Genomic DNA, 24541 nt, shown 5'->3' with positions numbered 1-24541 from the left:
ACTGTAGATATAAACAAATCGGAGATATGTAAGTTCTATTCAGTTGTGTATGTGTAAAGTCTTTGAAAATGTAATATATATATATATATATAATATATATATATATATATATATATATATATATATATATATATATATATATATATATATATATATATATATATATATGGTTAAAGGAAAGGCATCATGTTGCCTGTTGGGCGTTTACCTTTTATCTAATGAATTACATCTTGAACTGAAAACTTGTAAGCTTATATTGCAAAACGTTTTAAGGTAAATTAATGAGAATAAAATGCAAGTACTTTATTTCATGACAGAATCAATGTGTAGAAACAGGTTTATTTTAAATTTGTGTCCCTCCTGCCATAGAAATATTCATTATTCAGCTTTCCCTATTCTCTCTGAACTGGTAGTTCTACAATAACTACACCGTCGGGTAGGAAGCAGCAGTGGCAATACCACAATTGTTATTCCTGTTACGAGCCATCAAAATGTACCCAGCCGAGCCCCAGGTGGTGCCCCAGGAGTTCTTAACGATATAGTAGGCTTTTCCTGAGGTGTCAGTACCATAACCCACTGCCAGTACACCGTGGTTAAGTTTGGTTGACGAGCACGTCGGCTCATAGTACACACCTGCAACACAATCACACATTAATATATGTATCCACATTTACCCAGATTTGCACTAAAAAATGGCCTTTTTTACGCAAATTCTCGAATATTGGTTTTAGAATATAACATAAACATTAGAAACCTAATAAAATAATGTTACTTTGTAGATATAATAAACAAAGATTAGGGAGACGACTCAGCTATTGAAAAGTGAGACAGATAAGATAATTATATCATTAGAAAGAAATGGGGGATATTTGTAATAAATTATTTGTCTTTATTTACTAAAGATCTTGATAATATATCTGCAGGTGAGATGTATATATATGTAGATTGTGAAGAGGACACGTTGACTAGTTTACTGTAGAGGATGTCTTTATATGAACACAACAATTAAAGCCCAACATGTACAAGTGCAAAACGAATATTTGAACGGTGATTAATGAATAATATAGATGAGCTTAATGAAACCTTGTCCAGAATATTTAATAAATCATGGGAGTCGAACAGAGTACAGTTGCAAATGTGGTTCCGATTTTTAAGAAGAGATTCAGATCCCTTGCATTGAACTATCATCTAATTTGCTAAACATCTCTTCCCCCTCCCTCTCTTGCTCGTTGTTGCCGTGAGGGGGCTTGGTGGGCGGCTGCTGGGGGTGTGATACTCCATGGGACAGTCCTCTGTCCTTTTGTGGCTCTACGCTCCTGCTGATGTCCTCACGAATTCTGCTGGACGACTTTTCCTTTTCCTTATGTTTCGTTTTTCTCTCCCCCACTTCTCCTTGTCATTTCCCGCCAACCTTTTGCCTGTTTTGATTATTCTTTCGGCCAACTTTTGTTTTGACGCCAGGATGTTTGAAGAATCATACTCTTGCACCAACGTCTTCTCCAATGGTTTCGTTGAAGACATCATAAGAAGGAAGGTGAAACGCCATGCAACCTCTGAAGAGACAACTAACACAACACCTATACCCCCTATTAGACTATTTTACAGGAACTTCTTTTCCACAGCTCATAAAACGGAGGAAAGGGTCCTGAAAGATATTGTTAATAGAAACGCTATCCCTACAGACAAAAATTAGAAGATACAATTGACGATCTACTCTAAAACCAAGAAAACGGCCAACCTACTCTTGAGAAACTCTCCAGACACAAAGCAGAACGCTTTAAAAGAGACCAATGTCGTCTATGCCTTCAAATATCCACTTGTGGACTGTAAGCCTTAAAGAATTCAGTATATAGGCAAGACAACAACATCTCTTTCCAGGCGATTAACGATGCATAAGCAACAAGGCTCCATTAAGGAACATATAATCTCTTCCCACAACCAGACCAGACCATCACCAGAGAAGTCTTATAAAAAAACACAGAAATCATCGATAGATACAGCGATAGCAGGCGGCTAGATATCTGCGAGGCACTACACATTAAGAAGTCGGCACCAGCAATCAACAGCCAATTAATGCACAACTATATTATACCCACTTCAAGACTCTGCACCATTATAGAAGCATCAAGAAATATGGGCCAATAGGACCTTTGCAGTTACTTCCATTCTTCCCTTTAACTTACAAAATATTATACCTATTGTTTCGTGTTCTGTCTTGTGTTGAAAGTTTGTTTCACCTCATCAAAAACTGTTGTAACATATCACCTCACCCAAATGCAGGTATAAAATCGAAGATGTTTAAGCTCTGTTCAGTTATAAGTTGTGTGTGAGTAAACTAAAGTCTTTGAAAATGTAATAAGTTTTACGAAACGTGCTCAAGTGTCGCGTCAGACTAGAAATAAAATGAATTTTGGAGAATTGATTTTTCAGTTACCATCGACAGTGAAGAAAAATATAAGAAAACTTGAGAAAATTCGTGTTAGAATTATTAATCTTACTTTTTCGGTCATATTTAATAATATATGTCTACAGGAAAGACTGCTACCAAATATACCAATATATATATATATATATATATATATATATATATATATATATATATATATATATATATATTATATATATATATATATATATATGCGAACAAGCCTGAATGGTCCCCAGGACAATATGCAACTGAAAACTCACACCCCAGAAGTGACTCGAACCCATACTCCCAGATGCCACGCAACTGGTATGTACAAGACGCCTTAATCCACTTGACCATCACGACCGGACAAAATGAGGTGATAGCCGAGGCTATTTGAACCACCCCACCGCCGGCACTCGGATAGTAATCTTGGGCATAGCATTTTACCAAATCACCTCATTCTTTGGGGCACACGTGAGGAACACAAATGCGAACAAGCCTGAATGGTCCCCAGGACAATATGCAACTGAAAACTCACACCCCAGAAGTGACTCGAACCCATACTCCCAGATGCCACGCAACTGGTATGTACAAGACGCCTTAATCCACTTGACCATCACGACCGGACAAAATGAGGTGATAGCCGAGGCTATTTGAACCACCCCACCGCCGGCACTCGGATAGTAATCTTGTCCGGTCGTGATGGTCAAGTGGATTAAGGCGGTCTTGTACATACCAGTTGCGTGGCATCTGGGAGTATGGGTTCGAGTCACTTCTGGGGTGTGAGTTTTCAGTTGCATATTGTCCTGGGGACCATTCAGGCTTGTTCGCATTTGTATTCCTCACGTGTGCCCCAAAGAATGAGGTGATTTGGTAAAATGCTATGCCCAAGATTACTATCCGAGTGCCGGCGGTGGGGTGGTTCAAATAGCCTCGGCTATCACCTCATTTTGTCCGGTCGTGATGGTCAAGTGGATTAAGGCGTCTTGTACATACCAGTTGCGTGGCATCTGGGAGTATGGGTTCGAGTCACTTCTGGGGTGTGAGTTTTCAGTTGCATATTGTCCTGGGGACCATTCAGGCTTGTTCGCATTTGTGTTCCTCACGTGTGCCCCAAAGAATGAGGTGATTTGGTAAAATGCTATGCCCAAGATTACTATCCGAGTGCCGGCGGTGGGGTGGTTCAAATAGCCTCGGCTATCACCTCATTTTGTCCGGTCGTGATGGTCAAGTGGATTAAGGCGTCTTGTACATACCAGTTGCGTGGCATCTGGGAGTATGGGTTCGAGTCACTTCTGGGGTGTGAGTTTTCAGTTATATATATATATATATATATATATATATATATATATATATATATATATATATATATATATATATATATATATATATATATATATATGTCGTAACTAGTAGCCAGAACGCACTTCCCAGCCTACTATGCAAGGCCCGATTTGCCTAATAAGCCAAGTTTTCCTGAATTATTATATTTTCTCTAATTTTTTTCTTATGAAATGATAAAGCTACCCATTTCATTATGTATGAGGTCAATTTTTTTTATTGGAGTTAAAATTAATGTAGATATATGACCGAACCTAGCCAACCCTACCTAACCTAACCTAACCTATCTTTATAAGTTAGGTTAGGTTTGGTAGCCGAAAAAGTTAGGTTAGGTTAGGTTAGGTAGGTTAGGTAGTTATAAAACAATTATTTCATGAAAACTTGGCTTATTAGGCAAATCGGGCCTTGCATAGTAGGCGTAGAAGTGCGTTCTGGCTACTAGGTACGACATATATATATATATATATATATATATATATATATATATATATATATATATATATATATATATATATATATATATATATATATATATATATATTTATATATATATATATATGCATATATATATACTGTATTTATTATTTTCTGGTTTAGGGCTTCTATCCCTCTAACTATTTTCTTAGCATCAGGGCTTAATTGGAATAGGAGTTCTCCAAAACTCATTTTCGTACTTTTAAGGTGAAGAAAAGAAGTGATTTACTATAGAGTGTATTACACTTATTTGTATAATTTGCACGACGTTTCGAACCTCCATGGTTCATTCTCAAGTGAACAGATCTTACAATACTAGTTGATTTTATACCCGCATTAGGTCAGGTGATAATACAATGAAGGTGAAAAACATGGGGGATACATAAGGGATAAACATAGGGGCTGCAGAAGGCATATTGGCCCATACGAGGCATCTCCTATCTAAACACAAAGATTAATCCAGTGTAATTGGCCTTAGGCCAATTACACTGGATTAATCTTTGTGTTTAGATAGGAGATGCCTCGTATGGGCCAATAAGCCTTCTGCAGCCCCTATGTTTATCCCTTATGTATCCCCCCATGTTTTTCACCTTCATTGTATTATCACCTGACCTAATGCGGGTATAAATCAACTAGTATTGTAAGATCTGTTCACTTGAGAATGAACCATGGAGGTTCGAAACGTCGTGCAAATTATACAAATAAGTGTAATACACTCTATAGTAAATCACTTCTTTTCTTCACCTTAAAAGTACGAAAATGAGTTTTGGAGGAACTCCTATTCCAATTAAGCCCTGATGCTAAGAAAATAGTTAGAGGGATAGAAGCCCTAAACCAGAAAATAATAAATACAGAATATGCGGTCATATTCAATGAAACATGTTTGAAAGAAAACCTGCTGCCAGTATACACCAATATATATATATATACATATATAGGCATATATATATATATATATGCCTATACTTGCTTAAACCACAAGTGAAGATTAACAATCTTTGGACAACACCCACCAGTGGGCCTCGAACCCAGAAAGCACAACTACCTTCCAGTAGCTGCCATAACTAGTACGCCTTAACCCACTACACCATCAGACCTTAAAAGAAGTAGAGACTTCGAGATATATATACACCTCAAATATCTCCACTTCCCAAGGGCACTAGACAAGTGAGAGGTTACTATGCGTAGTTACTTGTCTAGTGCCCTTGGGAAGTGGAGTTATTTGAGGTGTATATATATATCTCGAAGTCTCTACTTCTTTTAAGGGTCTGATGGTGTAGTGGGTTAAGGCGTACTAGTTATGGCAGCTACTGGAAGGTAGTTGTGCTTTCTGGGTTCGAGGCCCACTGGTGTGTGTTGTCCAAGATTATATATATATATATATATATATATATATATATATATATATATATATATATATATATATATATATATATAATATATATATATATATATATATATATATATATATATGTATGTATGTATGTATGTATGTATGTGTGTGTTGTGTGTACGTACGTGTATACAGGATATGGGTAAACTGGTCAGAATTGCACTTCACCTTTGTAAACGCACAATAATGACATTGTTAAGAACACCTTGAACAGTGTTTATGTAAGACAGTCGTAAATCTGTGTATTTGTATATTTATGTATGTAAATTATATTAGCCTTTTAAAAGTAGTACAATAACCTTCTGTGGTTTATTGTTCAAAAAATCATTGAATTATAGGTTTAACGGACGTCCCATATTGTATGTTTAATTCATGTCCAAGGATAACATGTTGAAATGTATATATTTTGGTTAGCATTGTAAATGTGTGACCATGTCAGTGTTGGAAAATAATGAACAAATTAAAAAAAAACACATCTTTGGCTTGCAGGTAATGATACTTTCATCTTTAAGCCCTAGGATTTCTACAGCTTCTTTTAGTTCCATGTAAAAACGGTTTTATTGTCCTTTGTTCTCAAGTCCTTCCTCTTTTGTTCGTCTTTTGTTGCCTTTGATTTATCAAGTCCCTGAGACTAATCCGTTACCTCAACTACCTCTAATATATTCACTTATTTTGATGGACCCTCCATTTGCATATATACGGGTGTGAGCTCACCACCGCTGTAGAACTGGAATGATGAGTGGCCGGCATCGATGGCCACAGAGATGGGACCTACGGTCGCTATGGCTGTCATCAGAGCACTCTCACTTTGTGAAGCTACGTTGACGTAGCCAGTTACTCTGGCGGCGATGTTGCTTGCTGAGAACTTGCAAGTCCCTTGCTGCAAATATTAAAATAAAAAAAATTATCTCTGTCTTGCAAAAATATATTCTGTTAATATCATAAAACATAGAAGTAAAAATGATCTTTACAAACAAATATAATAATTTTAAACAATATAATTGTCAGTTTGCAACCAAGAACGTGCAGTGTAGATAAGGACCACTTACCACTCCCACGTAAGGGTAGGAAGCTTCACTGTCAGACCCATAAGCCTTGAGGTAGTTAAAGGCATAATTCATCAAGCCACCGTTACATCCCTGGTTTTGGTAAACACCGCCGGCACAGTCGACCAGCTGCTGCTCGGAGAGTCTCACAAGTTTGCCGGATTTTCGGAACTGTTGACCCTCCAAGGAGCCGGTCTGTGTAAAAAGCCAGGCAGAGAATCTTTCTTGCAGGTGTGCCAGGATGATAAGTAAGCAAAGCACCTTAAGCACCACTGCCGATCATGGTATCTATATTTAGTCACGTCACATTATTGAGGAAAAATTCGCAATATGTTAATGCCAAGATGCTCTAACCCAGAATATAATTTTCTGTTATATATATACATTCATGTTAATGGAGCGATCCACCAAAATCCTGGCAAATAAAGTAGCAGAAGCAGGCTCCAGTTGCCAGACTTACTTACAGTCAACACTTATGATGACACTTTGTGAAGTGTGAATTAAAGCATAGCATAGATGTACTCACCTTGTTGTTCTCACCAAGATGTGTTTAGATCATGCTAGTAGGCATAGTTTATGTTAGATAGTAAATATTGAGAGTCCATTGTGTGATCGACCAGAATTTACACATCGTACAGTGTGTGATGGTACATAGTGTTTCCACGTGTGTTTCCAAATTATCCATCACAGTTTGTATGATGGATAGAGCACAGTTTGTGTGATGGATGAGGCACACTTTATGTGATGGATGGAACACAGTTTATGTGATGGATAGAGCATAGTTTATGTGATGGATGGAGAAAAATTTATGTGATGGATGAGGCACAGTTTATGTGATGGATGGAACACAGTTTATGTGATTGATGGAGCATAGTTTATGTGATGGATGGAACACAGTTTATGTGAATGATGGAGAAAAATTTATGTGATTGATAGAGCATAGTTTATGTGATGGATGGAACACAGTTTATGTGATTGATGGAGAAAAATTTATGTGATGGATGAGGCACAGTTTATGTGATGGAAGGTGCAGAGTTTATGAGTTCATTGATAATGTTCCTTCGGGTGATGGAGTAGATCATGTTCCTCTGTGTGTGTGATGGAATAGATCATGTTCCCAGTGTGTGATGGAGTAGATCATGTTCCCTGTGTGTGAAGGAGTAGATCATGTTCCCTATGTGTGATGGAATAGTTCATGTTCCCTGTGTGTGATGGAGTAGATCATGTTCCCAGTGTGTAGTGGAGTAGATCATGTTCCCTATGTGTGATGGAATACATCATGTTCCCTATGTGTGATGGAATAGATCATGTTCACTGTGTATGATTGAGTAGATCATGTTCCCTGTGTGTGTGTGAGGGAGTAGTGTGTGTTCCCTGTGTGTGATGGAGTAATGTGTCTTCCCTGTGTCTGATGGGGGAGTATGTGTTCCCTGTGTGTGATGGAATAGTGTGTGTTCAATGTGTGTGATGGAGTAGAGTGTGTTCCCTGTGTGTGATCGAGTATAGTGTGCTCCCTGTGTGTGATGGAGTACATTGTGCTCCCTATGTGTGATGGAGTAGAGTGTGCTCTCTATCTGTGATGGAGTATAGTGTGCTCCCTGTGTGTGATGGAGTATAGTGTGCTGCCTGTGTGTGATCGAGTATAGTGTGCTCTCTGTGTGTGATGGAGTAGAGTGTGTTCCCTATCTGTGATGGAGTATAGTGTGCTCCCTGTGTCTGATGGAGTATAGTGTGCTGCCTGTGTGTGATCGAGTATAGTGTGCTCTCTGTGTGTGATGGAGTAGAGTGTGTTCCCTATCTGTGACGGAGTATAGTGTGCTCTCTGTGTGTGATGGAGTACAGTGTGCTCTCTGTGTGTGATGGAGTATAGTGTGCTCCCTGTGTCTGATGGAGTATAGTGTGCTCTCTGTGTGTGATGGAGTAGGAAGTGATACTGGTGTTTAATGAAGTATATTATGTTCCTTATGTGTAGAATATAGAGTAGTATAAATAGGGGTAGAACGTGATTTATGAATGGGATGGAATGTAATGAGTTTTGTGTGTGTAATAAAGGTGACTAATTAATCGGTGTGTAGAGGAGCAGAGTACTCCTGCTCAATATTTTGGGACTGAGTAAACCCTTTTAATGATGAATAGGGAAACAGTGTTTGTCTTTGGTGTGTGATGAAGTGGTGTTTAATCTAGGTGTATGATGGAGCGGAGAGTGTTTTCTGAGTGTTATAGTGCACAGTGTGCTTCTATTGTGTTATAGAGTAGAGTATGTTCTTAGTGATGGTATATATATGTCCAGTATATTTCCGGAGACTGGTATAGTAGAGTGTGTTTCTGAAGTGAGGTAAATCAGAGTTTGATTCCAGGGTGTGATGGAGTTGAGTGAGATCTGGTGTGTCATAGAGCAGAGAGTGTTCCTGGTGGGTGATGAATCTGGGTGTGTTTTGGCGTGTGATGGAGAACATTGCATTCCGTGTGTCTGAGGGAGTAGATTTTATTCCCTGTGTGTGATGAAGAAGAGTGTTTTTCCAGTGTGTGATTGAGGTGAGTGTGTTATCGTTTTATAATGGAGCAGAGCATTAGGAAGTGTTATGGAATGTGTTAGAAAAGGTGTGACCTTGAAGTGAATGTTTTCGGTGTTTGAAGGAGTATTGTATGTGCTCGGAGAATGACGGAGTACAGTGTATTTTTTATTTGTGATAGAGAAGTGTGTTTCCGGTATGATGAATTAATGTGTATTTAGTGGGTAATGGAGAGGAGTGCATCCGCTTGTGATAGATCAGAATTTGTTTCCGATGGGTAATGGAATAGTGTTTTAGGAATTTGATAAAGTAGAGTGTGTTCTCAAAGTGTAATGGAGTAGACTGTGTTTGCGGTGTTTGACTTAACATTGTTTCTCCCATGTAAATAACTAGTGTTGCCAAGCGTAAGATGAGTATAGCTAGTTTCCAGCTTGTGTTGATATGTGACGAAGTAGATTGTTTTGGGAAATCTTTCTCACCTAGTTCTATATAAATTTACTTAGTTTCCATTTAATAAAATATACACCAGTAAAATGTATTTTCTGTTGCTATGTAAAATTACCAAAATAATATTCAAGTAAATTTACTTAAACAGGAAGACTTGAAATTAATTATTCCATTCATTTATCAGAAATGGCCTCTCACGTCAGCAAATATCATTGAATGACAGAGCTAATTTGTGTTTGATCATAAACATGTAATTCGTACAGTCTGAGGATTTCCTTATGCATAAATTAACGTAATAAAATAAATTTGAGCTTATTTCAAAGAAAGTAAGCTTTAACCACCACCGCTCCCTCCCGGAATACGATAACATTTTGCCACGTACGAACGCCTCTTCTGGGAGAGAGGAACTTGCCACCATAACAACTTCTTAACGAGACACACGACAGAGTGCTGGGTTTTCCTACATTAGCCAGGCTTCTATGATTCCACTGATGAATTTTATTTATTTAATTCATTTATTTTTATATACGAGAGTTTCTACATTCCTGTAAAGCCACTAGCACGCAAAGCATTTCAGGCAGGTCCTTAATCCTAATTTTCTCCGGAATGCGACCCCACCAAATAATTTAACAACCAGGTACCCATTCACTGCTGGGTGAACAGAGGCTACAGTTTAGGACTGTCACCCTGTAAATCCTCTCCGGCCAGGATTCGAACCCAGGCCAAAGCACTCGCGTAGGGTCTTGCGAGTGCCTTACCACTGCACCATGGGGACGAAATGGGAATGATATGTCTACTTCTCAGGAGGTACCTCGTTCCATTTTTGATACATTAGTAACGTATGGGCAATCGAGCATTACTGATTAGTTATGGTTATGAGGTAGGAAGACCAGCCCCAAGGAGTAAGCAGTCTTAACCGATATATCACTTTAGTTCGTGATTAAATAATTCTAATAATTTGTGAACAACATTATATAGTAAATTGTGGGCAGGCTGAGATATAAACTTGGAGAAGGGAAGGGATTATGCATTATGAAGGAAAGGCTTATTGACTGCCCCGGGAGGGACGTCGTAGTCACCTCTTGTCGTCAGGCAGAGACGCTTGGCCCACGTGACTAATACGTCTCCGTGTCTGAGCACCAACATCACCTACAGCTAAGGCCTTTACTCTCTAATATTCGTATAGCCAATTAAATTTATATATAAAATAAATCATATTATTCAATAATTTATTGATTAATTAAGTAGTAATAGTGAAATATATATAGCTGAATCCCCCAAGTCAATGGGATATATTTGTGTAGAGATCTAAGATACAGTCCACACCTTTTAAATTAAATAAACATATAATTTACTTACACCAATACTTAACTTAAATTTCGGTACTAATTAAATAAGATTAAATTAAAATAAAATTGTTCCCACAAGTAAATTCCCACCAATGTGTTTATGGTGTGTGAAATAATAGTGTATTCCAGGTGTATGGAGGAGTATAGTATGTTCCTAATTTATGATGGAATAGTGGGTTTTGGTGTGGTATGAAAGCAGAGTATAATCACTGGCTGTGATTAAGAATAGCGTTTCTCTGCTATGTTATCAAGAATAGTGTGTTTACAATGTATACTGGATTAGAATATGCAGGCTGTGTGTTATAGTATAGAATGTATTTTAGGTGTTTGATGGAATATTGTGTGTTTCCTATGTTTGATGGAATAGTGTGTGTTTCCTATGTTAGATAGAATAGTGTGAGTTTCCTGTATATGATGGAATAGTGTGTGTTTTCCTTGAATGAATGAACAGAACGAGTTTTATCGTGCGTCATGGATTAAATGTGTTTCTGGAATGTTATATATAGATGATTGTTTCCTGTGTGTGATTGAGAAAAGTATATATCTTATGTGTGATAGAGAAGAATGAATATCCTGTGTGTCATGGAGTAGAGTGTATATCCTGTGTGTGATGGAGTAGAGTGTATATCCTGTGTGTCATGGAGTAGAGTGTATATCCTGTGTGTGATGGAGTAGAGTGTATGTCCTGTGTGTGATGGAGTAGAGTGTATGTCCTGTGTGTGATGGAGAAGAGTGTATATCCTGCGTGTGATGGAGTAGAGTGTATATCCTGTGTGTGATGGAGTAGAGTGTATGTCCTGTGTGTGATGGAGTAGAGTGTATATCCTGTGGGTGATGGAGTAGAGTGTATGTCCTGTGTGTGATGGAGAAGAGTGTATATCCTGTGTGTGATGGAGTAGAGTGTATGTCCTGTGTGTGATGGAGAAGAGTGTATATCCTGTGTGTGATGGAGTAGAGTGTTTATCCTGTGTGTGATGGAGTAGAGTGTATGTCCTGTGTGTGATGGAGTAGAGTGTATGTCCTGTGTGTGATGGAGTAGAGTGTATATCCTGTGTGTGATGGAGTAGAGTGTATGTCCTGTGTGTGATGGAGTAGAGTGTATGTCCTGTGTGTGATGGAGTAGAGTGTATGTCCTGTGTGTGATGGAGTAGAGTGTATGTCCTGTGTGTGATGGAGTAGAGTGTATGTCCTGTGTGTGATGGAGTAGAGTGTATGTCCTGTGTGTGATGGAGTAGAGTGTATGTCCTGTGTGTGATGGAGTAGAGTGTATGTCCTGTGTGTGATGAACTAGGGTATATATTCTGTACATGATCAAATTAAATATGGTTTCTGTGTGTTTTTGAACAGAATGTTCAATTGATTGATCAAATCTGTGTCTCTTGTGATTAAAATCTAAAAGTATTAAAATTTCATCCCTCACTTTAGCTGCTATTGTATTTACTTTTCCCTGACCTTTAAGTACGTCATGTGGTATTTGTAGTATATGCTGAAACTAACAAAAGTTATAAATCATAAACTCAAAGTCAATCTGCGTATCACTGAAGCTGCAGAACTTTCTTTAGAATAGACATTTTAATTTGGTTAACATAATAAAATAGTTCACAAAGAAATCACAGTAACGTGACATATCAATGAGAAACATTACAAAATACCTGTGACTCCAGCCAAAATACCTGGGTGTCTGGGGAATACCCAGCACATAGGTTCGAATCCTCATTAAACACAGAAATCATAATAGCGTGATGCATCAAATGAACAAATCCACAAAGGTGAACATGTCGTAGCTCAGTCGATAAATGCAGCATCTGGGATGCTCTCGGACGTAGGTTCGAATCCTCGTCACGGCCCTGTGGATTTGTTCAAATGAATCCTCGTTACTGCCCCTGACAATTTCCTCGGTAAAACAGTTATTTTTGAAGTTAGACGTATAATATTCAAGGTTATAAAAAATCGCTGAAGAAGAGGCAGTCCACTTATAGGTTGAGAAGAAATATTTATTGAAGAAGTAAACTTCCCAAGAAGTGGATCACTAACTTGTCATGCAGACCGCTTGCTACAACAGTATCACTTACAACACTCTGGCCATTTACCATCCCTTTGGAACGAGGACAAAATACTTACCGCAGAAAATGCCCAACAAGAGCCACATTGTAACTGGTTCTTGACAGGAGTGACGTAGCCGCTGGTGCGCCAATCCACAGCAGCTGGCAGGACCCTTGTCTGGGGGCTGAATACTGTGTTGGCCTCTCGGGACGACGAAGGTACGTATCCGTTCATCCTTTTGTTGAATTCTTCATTCGTCTGTCATACAACAAGTTAGTTTGGACTCGTGACGAAGCAATATATTTAATGCACTACAATATTTATTTTACAAGTATGAGGCAAAAAAATTATGCTAATCTTATAGGTTAAGTTTGTTACGTTGGATTTAAAACGCAGGTAAAGTACTGAAACTGGTTTAGTTAATCAATGTCATATAGCCTCATAACACGAATTGCCAATCATTTACAGATAGGTCCCTAACTATTCCTACGTGCAAAGGGGGATGAATTTATTGATTTGTTATACAATGTAACACTATTTTTGTTACTGCGAAGCAAGTATTATTTACTTGTTGCTTATGCCTCTGATTTACAGCAAATGGTTATTATTCCTCTCAAACTTTGCTTTGAATCTTGCTTAAGAAACCACAGGGAAGAGGTCTCTGAGGTACTTGAAGGCTGGCTACTCCTTATCTAGAGCTGTGACACATTTTGTTTATTTATACAACAGTTCTTACATTCTTGTACAGCAACTAGTACGCGTAGCGTTTCGGGCAGGTCCCTGGAATACGATCCCCGCCGCGAAGAATCGTTGTTACAACCAAGTACACACTTTACTGTTGCGTTAAACAGAGGCTACAGTTAAGGATTTGCGCCCAGTAAATCCTCCCCGGCCAGGATACAAACCCTTGACAAAGCGGTCGCAGAATCCCAGGCAAGTGTCTTACCACTACACTACGGAGACTGGAAAGACATTGCTTCATAAGTCAGCAGACATTGCTTCATAAGTCAGCAGCCTTCACATCCCTTCAACACGTCTTCCCAAAGCTCTCTCAGTCAAAGTTTACACCATATTTTTTAGGCAATTAGCGCCATTTTCTGTGCTTTTGATGCATTAGCAGAAAAAAATAACACTTACTATCCAGGAAAATAATTGCCACGCATTTACTAGTTAATTGCAGCGAACTGAATATTGTGCCATTGTACAGGGACAAATTGAATATTGTATTGTTGTACAAAGGCAAACTGAATAGTGTGTCGTTGTTTTAGGGCAAACTGAATAGTGTGTCGTTGTTTTAGGGCAAACTGAATATTGTGTCGTTGTACAAGGACAAACTGAATAGTGTGTCGTTGTTTTAGGGCAAACTGAATATTGTGTCGTTGTACAAGGACAAACTGAATAGTGTGTCGTTGTTTTAGGGCAAACTGAATATTGTGTCGTTGTACAAGGACAAACTGAATATTGTGTCGTTGTATAAGGGCAAACTGAATATTGTGTCGTTGTATAAGGGCAAACTGAATAGTGTGTCGTTGTTTTAGGGCAAACTGAATAGTGTGTCGTTGTACAATGGCAAATTGATAATTGAGTCTTTGTACAGGGGCGTATTGAATATTATGTCACTGTACAGGGGCGAACTGAATATTGTTTGGAAATGAAGGATCAGTGTAGTGAGATCAACGTAATGAAGGTTCAGTGCACAAAACTGAGCGAAATTAAAGTTCGAAGAGCCATCGTCCCCCCAAGCTTAAAATTACATCTGTCTGACTGATTGCGAGACGAGTATTCTGACCTCTTCACCATAGGTTGTGTTAATGCTTGTGTGAGAAATTTAAACATATATTTCAGGAAATACAATATTATGCATTAGAGACTAGCACAGGATAGCTTTCTGGTTCCAGTGGTTCATCCCGGGTCATAATTCCAACACAATAATAACCACATGGCACAGAGACCAACCATGTCACCAAACTCGTTCATCGCCACGTTGTGGGTAGAGTTCTCCTTTGAAAACTTGACGATGAACTGAAGATTTGTCTGGAACACACTCTTGCGGTGATTTTCTTCTTCTGAGTTCTTATACTTGCGGCCATATTTAGCCTGAAAATTAATAAACGCTTGTAATAAAACCACATTCTTAGTACTTTACACACTGCACATATTCCTAATTATCACACATATTGCAGACCTGATGACAAAACAACATATAAAAAAATGAAGAAACGATGACGTTTTTACGACTTCATAATAGTCCAGGACGGTCCAGGACGGTCCAGGATGGTCCGCAACTTCGTCGTTTCTTCATTTTCAGATGTGTGTTTTGGTTATCATACCCCAGCCTCGTTATTGTGAATCATTGTCTGCATGATGTAGACCGTTCTGATTTGACTAGGAAGCAAAAATACGTATATTTGGAGATTAAACCTAAAGAGCACAGTACTTAATGAGATCTGAACGGTATTTAACATAGTAACAAAAATCATTGGTGCCAATTCGGTTATTAAAGGTTACTGTATTAATATTTGTTGTATTTAAAGACAAATTATTTTATCATCAATCTATTGTTTCTCATTTCTTGTTTCCTTAGCAAATGAAGACGATTCATAGGAAGCCAGAGCAGGCATCACCGAATATGAAAAGTTAGTTTGGTAAAAATGTCTGGAGAGTGCTGTAATGTGCCGTCATCGTTGATGACCTTCGTGCATTGCGTCAAGGGAAACTGAAACGTGTTTCAGGCTAGAGCTGACATTGCTAGTTGTTTGGTATCATAACAGGCGCTAAGTTCGTCTCCAGTCTGTAACGTTGACTGGAGTGGATTGTAAATATCTATCTTATAACTCTTTCGGGATTTGCGCTTATTCTCTTCGTCTGGAACTATGAAAGTAAAAAATTATTGATCATGTAAAGGAAAATATTTGACAAGATGACATATTACAGGTGTCAAGTGTCATTAAGTGTCTAGGGAAATCTGTAATGAGGGAGTATCATAGTATATTTGGAGTAAAAGAGTGTGAGTATTAGGCAAGCATTTTATAAACCAAGCACAATCTCTTTGATTGACCAAGCAATCAGCTCCAATAATTTGTACGTAATGCTTACAGTATTAAATGATTTCCAGAGTTTTGTTATTAAGGGTTTGACCAATACTTTCTTTACCTGTCTCAAGCTCCAGTGATTGTTTTAAGAAACTGACAATATTGTTGAGTGTCAATCTTGCACAAATTTGTCATGCCACCCCTAAAGCACATGGCGGGTAACAAGATGTAGACGTTTTCATGATTATCTCAATTATTAGGTGTTAGATTTGCATATAAAAAGCCGTTTATTAGATCTATAGTATGAATATCTGGATATGAAAAAGGTGAAAATCCATTTTCAGGTTGAACTATTAAGTCACTGATGCCCCTGGACTGGATTATTTAGAGAATCGAGAATTACTGTTGTTGATTTAAAGACTAACTTACTATATATCGGTAAAAACGTTTAGGAAATAAATAATAGAGCGTGATAGGTGTAGGTAAAGAGAGTTATACCATGTAAGCAAGAAGAGAAAAAACTAAAAATATACATTTGATTACACAGCTGGTGGAGAGGAAGAATTATTTCCGGGTGAAAATGACTGAGAGGTACAAGTGCAGTGTTAAGGTGTTTCCAATTATCTCCAGTTAGCAGCAATTAAGAATGAGAGTTTAGGAGGTAGAGCTAAGGCATAAGGCGCGCCCAGTAAAGGGCCGAGAGCATATGCCAACAGAATATACGACTCTATATACAAAATAATACATTATTCAGAGTTCACACTTTGCTATGTTGTCAAAATAAAATCATTACAATAGAGAGATTATAAGCAACATATATAAACGTGAACAATGACTTGATCTAACATAATCTAGGCCTAACATTGGCTATGTTAAGTAAGGCCCTAAGTTACTTTAAAGTATTGTTATGCATTTCTATCGTATATTTTATTTGCTATACAATTTTGTATAGTCAAATTTTGCAAATAAAACACAATGTAGGATGCATCGTCGAGATTAAGGAGGAAGCTTTGCATGATGACTATATGCAAGTCATTCACATCAGTAACTTCTTGCTGTGAAAAAAAATTAAAATAATATTTCTGCTAAGCTTGTACCTATAATTTCAAGATTTAGCTGAGAAAAAATGGATAATATTACCCTGTTAACTATTTAACAACACGAGAGACAGTATAGGTGGAGGAAGTTTGATCTTCTTAAGCTTTGAGATACTCATTATTAGTGTCAAAATTTTTCCAAAATTGTCAAAAATTAACATCAAACACAAATGTCAACTGAAATCACGTCTATGACTCTAAGCTATCACAATAGCATATAATAAAGCATTTTAATCATTAGTTTTATGGCAAAACAAATTTGTTAAAAAAAATTGATTTTTCTTGTTTTTCGTATTTTTTATCGGGGGATTTGCATGAAACGAATACACCGTACACAACGTAAACTTCTCTGCTTACGTGCCAATTTTGAAAGAAATTGGTTGATGTCAACCTTCACCACATGGGGAGAGAATCTATGACTTCATTTATTGTCATTTATTGTCAAGTAACATAAAATTGCTTGTCAGTTTTCATTTTTTATTCAACATGTATGAAACGTGCACCTTATAGGTATAGTTTACGTCTGTTCAATCTGTCTAAACACTTTATTCCTACATTCATTTATTGTATGAATGTTGGCTGTGCCTAATTATTATGCTGTGCCTAATACAGCACTGGGAACTCACCTCAATCATGACACTCTCCGCATTGGAGTTGCCCTTCGCCCTGCCGCCCCATCCTCACTGAACATAGGTGCATCTTTGGAATTGCGATGGCAGACCAATATGGTCGTCATGGTCTGGTATGCCGTAAATCACAGGGTAAGATTGCAAGTCATGAGGAGTCAACGACATCATCAAGAGGAGCCTCGTGTATATATATATATATATAATAAATAATATATATATATATATATATAATATATATAATATATATAATATATATATATATATTTATATATATATATATATATATATATATATATATATATATATATATATATATATATATATATATATATATATCCATATGCGTAACCATACGCGAATCCATACGCCTATGGAAATGTCAAGACACATAAGCCTGGAAACCCACTTCGGCCAATCATTAGCCAGATACCCACACCCACGTACAGACTGGCGAAGCGACTCAACGGCTTGCTGACTCCTTATGTCCTTTGCACCTTCAGCCTGAAGTCTCCAAAGGAATTTGTTGACTTACTGCGGGGAACACGGGCCACAGGGATAAGAGCCTCGTTGAATGTAGAATCACTGTTTACCAACTTACCTGTGGATGAAACAATTGGGATTATAGTGGACAGAGTGTATCGTGATCCGGCCTGTACTCCTCTTGACATACCAGAAAACATTCTAAGGAAACTACTCCAAGCTTGTACTAAAGAGGCACCCTTCTTGAGCCCGGATGGGCACATGTATAAGCAAGTAGATGGGGTCACCATGGGTTCGCCCCTAGGTGTCCTGTTTGCGAACTTCTACATGGGTACCATCGAACAAAAGGTCTTAGTCGACATGAACTTGAAACCGGCCATATACTGCAGGTATGTTGACGACATTTTTACACAGGTACCTGATGTCAGACATCTGCAGGAGCTGAAGGAGGCATTTGAGAGGAATTCTGTGTTGTGTTTCACTTACGAGATGGAGAAGGATGGGAAGCTGCCCTTTCTAGATGTAACAGTCATGGAAAGGAGCGGAGGTTTCCACACTGCAGTCTACACTAAGGAAACAAACATAGGAATGTGCCTCAATGCCAACAGTGACTGCCCAGACAGGTACAAGAGGAGTGTCGTTAACGCTTATGTCGACCGTGCTCTCACCCACAGCTCAGGATGGAAGCAAGTCGATGAAGAACTCTGTAGGGTAAGGCAGGTCCTAGTCAACAATGGCTTCTCCAATGGTTTCGTTGAAGACATCATAAGAAGGAAGGTGAAACGCGATGCAACCTCTGAAGAGACAAATAACACATCACCTGTACCCCATATTAGACTATTTTACAGGAACTTCTTTTCCACAGCTCATAAAACGGAGGAAAGGGTTCTGAAAGATATTGTTAATAGAAACGTTATCACTACATACAAAATTTCAGAAGATACAATTGACGATCTACTATAAAACCAAGAAAACGGCCAACCTACTCATGAGAAACTCTCCAGAAACAAAGCAGAACGCTTTAAAAGAGACCAATGTCGTCTATGCCTTCAAATGCCCACTTGGGGACTGTAAGCCTCAAAGAATTCAGTATATAGGCAAGACAACAACATCTCTTTCTAGGCGATTAACGATGCATAAGAAACAGGACTCCATTAAGGAACATATAATCTCTTCCCACAACCAGACCATCACCAGAGAAGTCTTAACAAAAAACACGGAAATCGTCGATAGATACAGCGATAGCAGGCGGCTAGATATCTGCGAGGCACTACACATTAAGAAGTCGACACCAGCTATCAACAGCCAATTAATGCACAAATATATTCTACCCACTTCAAGACTCCGCACCAATATAGAAGCATCAAGAAATATGGGCCATTAGGCCTTTTGCAGTTACTTCCATTCTTCCCTTTAACTTACAAAATATTATACTCCTTGTTTCGTGTTCTGTCTTGTGTTGAAAGTTTGTTTTCACCTCATCCAAAACTGTTGTAACATATCACCTCACCCATATGCAGGTATAAAATCGAAGCTGTTTAAACTCTGTTCAGTTGTAGTTGTGTGTGTGTGTAAACTAGTCTTTGAAAATGTAATAAGTTTTACGAAACGCGTTCAAGTGTCGCGTCAGACTAGAAATAAAAATTAATTTTGGAGAATTGATTTTTCAGTTACCATCAACAGTGAAAAGAAATATAAGAAACATCCATTTAATCCACTTGACCATCACGACTGGACAAAAACTGATAGTAGCCGAGGCTATTTAGCCCAACAGCCCACTGGCACTCTGATGGTAATCTTGGGCATAGAATTTTATCGAATCACCTCTTTCTTTGGGGCACACGTGAGGAACACAAATGCGGACAAGCCTGAATGGTCCCCAGGACAACCCGTTCTCGCAAATTTAATAAGTCAATATTGACTTATTAAATCTGTGCATAGGTGACATACTTAACGTAATAGATCCCCTTAAAAAGATTCATAGAAAACACCGACCTTACCTAACCTTCTTAGTATGTTAAGATAAGCATCTTATTGCTTCGTAATTACAATTATTACCTAACCTATAATAGGTATAGGTTAAGTAATAATTGTAATTACGAAGCAATAAGATGCTTATCTTAAGATACTAAGTAGGTTAGGTAAGGACGGTGTTTTCTATGAATCTTTTTAAGGGTATCTATTATGTTTAGTATATCACCTATGCACGTAGTTAATAAGTCAATATTGACTTTACGAATTTGCGAGAACGGGTTGCCAGGACTATATGCAACTGAAAACTCACACCCCAGAAGTGACTCTAACCCGTACTGCGAGGAGCAACACAACTGGTATGTACAGGACGCCTTAATCCACTTGAGTATCACAACCGGATGGCCTACCTAACCAACCCTACTTAACCTAACCTTACCTATCTAAGCCTAGGTTATCTTATCTTGAGGTTATCTCGAGATGATTTCGGGGCTTTAGTATCCCCGCGACCCGGTCCTCGACCCGGCCTCCACCCACAGGGGCTAACAGCTGACTAACACCCAGGTACCTATTTTACTACGAGGTAACAGGGACATTGGGTGAAAGAAACTCTGCCCATTGTTTCTCGCCGGCGCCCAGAATCGATCCTGGGACCACAGGATCACAAGTCCAGCGTACTGTCCTCTCGGCCGACCGGCTCCGCTCGACGTAACCTAAACTAACACAATTAAGTCAGTAATTTAAAATCCTAGTATAATTTAATAATTATAATTCAAATAAACTAATTGAAAACAATTTATTGACAATAAAGAAAATCACTCGGCCTATTAGGCAAATCTTGCCCTGCATAGTAGGCCAAGAAGTACGTTCTGGCAACTAGGTACGACATATATTAACTTTGTAAACCTGCAGTTAATATTATTCAAATTGCGTGGCTTACTTCCTGATGTACAGAGCTTGAGTGTTCACCTGCACTACATCTTCTCAACCTTCATCTCCAACAATTCATTTCACTTGTTTACTGTTTCCTTGCCTTTCTTTATTTATTCCTTAGTTCTAACAGATACACCTACTGTCATCTAATACATAAGACACTGGCTTTTGCAATCAACGTTTGAAACACAATCTTCTCTTATTCATTGTATCCTCTTTCTACCAACCTTTCCGTTTAAAATTATTGTACTTACAGTAACTGTTTGTTCAAAAGACCGTTACACAGTGTTGGACCACCATAAAGCTCTTGATACATATTTTTAATTATCTAGATTTCAGGAAAAAGGATATTGACCAAACCGTTAACATTTCTTCTCCTACTATAGCACATATATGTACTATATTAGGCCTAAGATGACATTTATTTAGCCTATGATTACTAGGACACGTCAGGTTTGGTTCCTAACTTTCATTTTGTATTTATATAATGCAAATTTTTAGTTTATAACCTAGTTTGGTTGTTCATATATTATTTAATTAAATCAAACAGTGCTTTAATCAACAAAAATTTCACAGTTGTTTTATTTTTTAATGATAAATGAAACAGATGAAATTCTCTCTGATTAAAAAACAAGCTATTTTTTTATTTACAAGATTTAATATAAATGTTATATAAGCTTCATGGGGTTTGATGTTTAAGTTAACAATTATTTGTGGTTCTAATAATCTGTATTTACTTTAGGCGGCCAAGTAAATCACAATGGCATTCAACATCCAGGAAATTTTAAATGAGAATTGCTTTACCTTGAATTCTTCCCAGGTGGGATGGGCTGCCGCTAGAGCCAAGCCACATAGAAGCAATATTGTCACCTTCATCTGTTGGAATAGAGAAGCAAGTCATTATGTACATAAGATTTCCAATCCTCGCTACTATATGTGTGGTGGGTATGGGCAAATGTTTGTCAAAGGTACATGACATTGACCGGGGTCTGTGGAGCGGCCCGACTTTTGTGGACATTAAAATTTTTACCTATGCATGATCATCACTATAAATGATATATAGTATTGTGGAGATTTTCAACACGCAATTACAGTTAAACTTGATCTTCATGCAATCCTGGCTTCTCCTGATAACTAATAGGGCTGAGTTTCAATGTTCTCCAAAAACCAGGATTTCAGGAGCTGTGAAAGCCAACACCTAACAGGGTACCTCCAAAAACTTGATTTTGCGAGTTACCGGATCTCTTACATGGTTTGCATTGACCATGTCACATTAACGTATAGGTTCTCACTTCATGAATGATAACCCCTATAATCATACCATGTGCTGTTGAATTTTATTAAATGGTACAGGAAAGCATACAGAACAGGCAATCACACTGATTCACTTTAGAATTTATTACAATAGATAACGTTTATCACGAATAGTAACTATAATAATATATATCTATAAGAGAGAATGTCTGTGTTAGAGATAGAAAGCCAGCTTGGAGCTAGCTTCATTAGACTTTGTTCGACCTCAATATTCCTCCATCATGAAATATATTTTTGTTAACTTCAGTTTACAGACTGGAGGATTAGCTTAAATAATATTGAATTCCGATATTGGTTTTAGAAAATGCAGATAACATATTTGCAGTCTTGGAGCAACATTTTGGAGAATGAAGTGTGTAGGCAGCGAGAGATGAGAAAGGGGAGAGGACAAGTGTGAACAAGATGGGAGGAAACAGTGCAAGGACATGTGTAGGGCAGAGAGGGAGGAAAGAGGGTGTGTTGTGGGTGAACATGGGAAGTGCCTGTGGAGAGAAATGGAGAGGGTGTGCTGGGGAACATCTTGAGGTTATCTTGAGATGATTTCGGGGCTTTTTAGTGTCCCCGCGGCCCGGTCCTCGACCAAGCCTCCACCCCCAGGAAGCAGCCCGTGACAGCTGACTAACACCCAGGTACCTATTTTACTGCTAGGTAACAGGGGCATAGGGTGAAAGTAACTCTGCCCATTGTTTCTCGCCGGCGCCCGGGATCGAACCCGGGACCACAGGATCACAAGTCCAGTGTGCTGTCCGCTCGGCCGACCGGCTCCCCGGTCGGGGAGAGGTCAACATGGGGAGTGTTTGTGGAGAGATATGGGGAGGGTGTGCTGGGGGACATTGGGAGTGCTTGTGGAGAGAAATGGAGAGGGTGTGCTGGGGAACATGGGGAGTGCTTGTGGAGAGATATGGGGAGGGTGTGCTGGGGAACATGGGGAGTGCTTGTGGAGAGATATGGGGAGGGTGTGCTGGGGAACATGGGGAGTGCTTGTGGAGAGATATGGGGAGGGTGTGCTGGGGGACATTGGGAGTGCTTGTGGAGAGAAATGGAGAGGGTGTGCTGGGGAACATGGGGAGTGCTTGTGGAGAGATATGCAGAGGGTGTGCTGGGGGACATGGGGAGTGCTTGTGGAGAGATATGGGGAGGGTGTGCTGGGGGACATGGGGAGTGCTTGTGGAGAGATATGCAGAGGGTGTGCTGGGGGACATGGGGAGTGCTTGTGGAGAGATATGGAGAGGGTGTGCTGGGGGACATGGGGAGTGCTTGTGGAGAGATATGCAGAGGGTGTGCTGGGGGACATGGGGAGTGCTTGTGGAGAGATATGCAGAGGGTGTGCTGGGGGACATGGGGAGTGCTTGTGGAGAGATATGCAGAGGGTGTGCTGGGGGACATGGGGAAGGTTGGTGGGGTAAATGGAGGTCTGTATTTGGAGGGAATATAAATGTTGTGTAAATGTTTGAAGAGTTAAGGTCCAAGTATTAAAGACTTACAGTGATTAGAGGAGACGGGGAGGGTGTGTGTTGGGAGAGACAGGGAGGGTGTGTGTGTAGGGATAGACGGAGAGGGTGTGTGTGTGTAGGGAGAGTCAGGGAGGGTGAGTGTAGGGAGAGACAGGGAGGGTGTGTGTGTTGGGAGAGACGGGGATGGTGAGTGTAGGGAGAGATGGGGAGGGTGTGTGTAGGGAGAGTCAGGGAGGGTGAGTGTAGGGAGAGACAGGTAGGGTGTGTGTAGGGAGAGATGGGGAGGGAGAGATGGGGAGGGTGTGTGTAGGGAAAGACAGGGAGGGTGAGTGTAGGGAGAGACAGGGAGGGTGTGTGTAGGGAGAGACGGGGAGGGAGAGATGGGGAGGGTGTGTGTAGGGAGAGACAGGGAGGGTGAGTGTAGGGAGAGACAGGTAGGGTGTGTGTAGGGAGAGACGGGGAGGGAGAGATGGGGAGGGTGTGTGTAGGGAGAGACAGGGAGGGTGAGTGTAGGGAGAGACAGGGAGGGTGAGTGTAGGGAGAGACAGGGAGGGTGTGTGTAGGGAGAGACAGGGAGGGTGTGTGTAGGGAGGGACGGGGAGGGTGTGTGTCGGG

General features: G+C 39.3%; 1 protein-coding gene across 1 annotated transcript; it reads right to left on the bottom strand.

Moving 5' to 3' along the window:
- Positions 1 to 398: 398 nt before the first annotated feature.
- LOC123767843 (procathepsin L-like) lies at positions 399 to 22034 on the bottom strand. The gene is made up of 6 exons (XM_045757888.2): positions 21963 to 22034; positions 14973 to 15113; positions 13095 to 13274; positions 6668 to 6859; positions 6333 to 6498; positions 399 to 633 (listed from the first exon to the last, which is right to left on the bottom strand). The coding sequence occupies exons 1-6, from the start codon at positions 22032 to 22034 to the stop codon at positions 425 to 427; spliced, it is 960 nt and encodes a 319-aa protein (XP_045613844.1). The 3' UTR covers positions 399 to 424.
- Positions 22035 to 24541: the final 2507 nt, after the last annotated feature.

The sequence above is a fragment of the Procambarus clarkii genome, chromosome 67 (assembly GCF_040958095.1).
Source record: "Procambarus clarkii isolate CNS0578487 chromosome 67, FALCON_Pclarkii_2.0, whole genome shotgun sequence".
Taxonomy (NCBI): domain Eukaryota; kingdom Metazoa; phylum Arthropoda; class Malacostraca; order Decapoda; family Cambaridae; genus Procambarus; species Procambarus clarkii.
The sequence above is the reverse complement of the archived record's forward strand: the minus strand, read 5'-3'. Positions and strand labels throughout refer to the sequence as shown.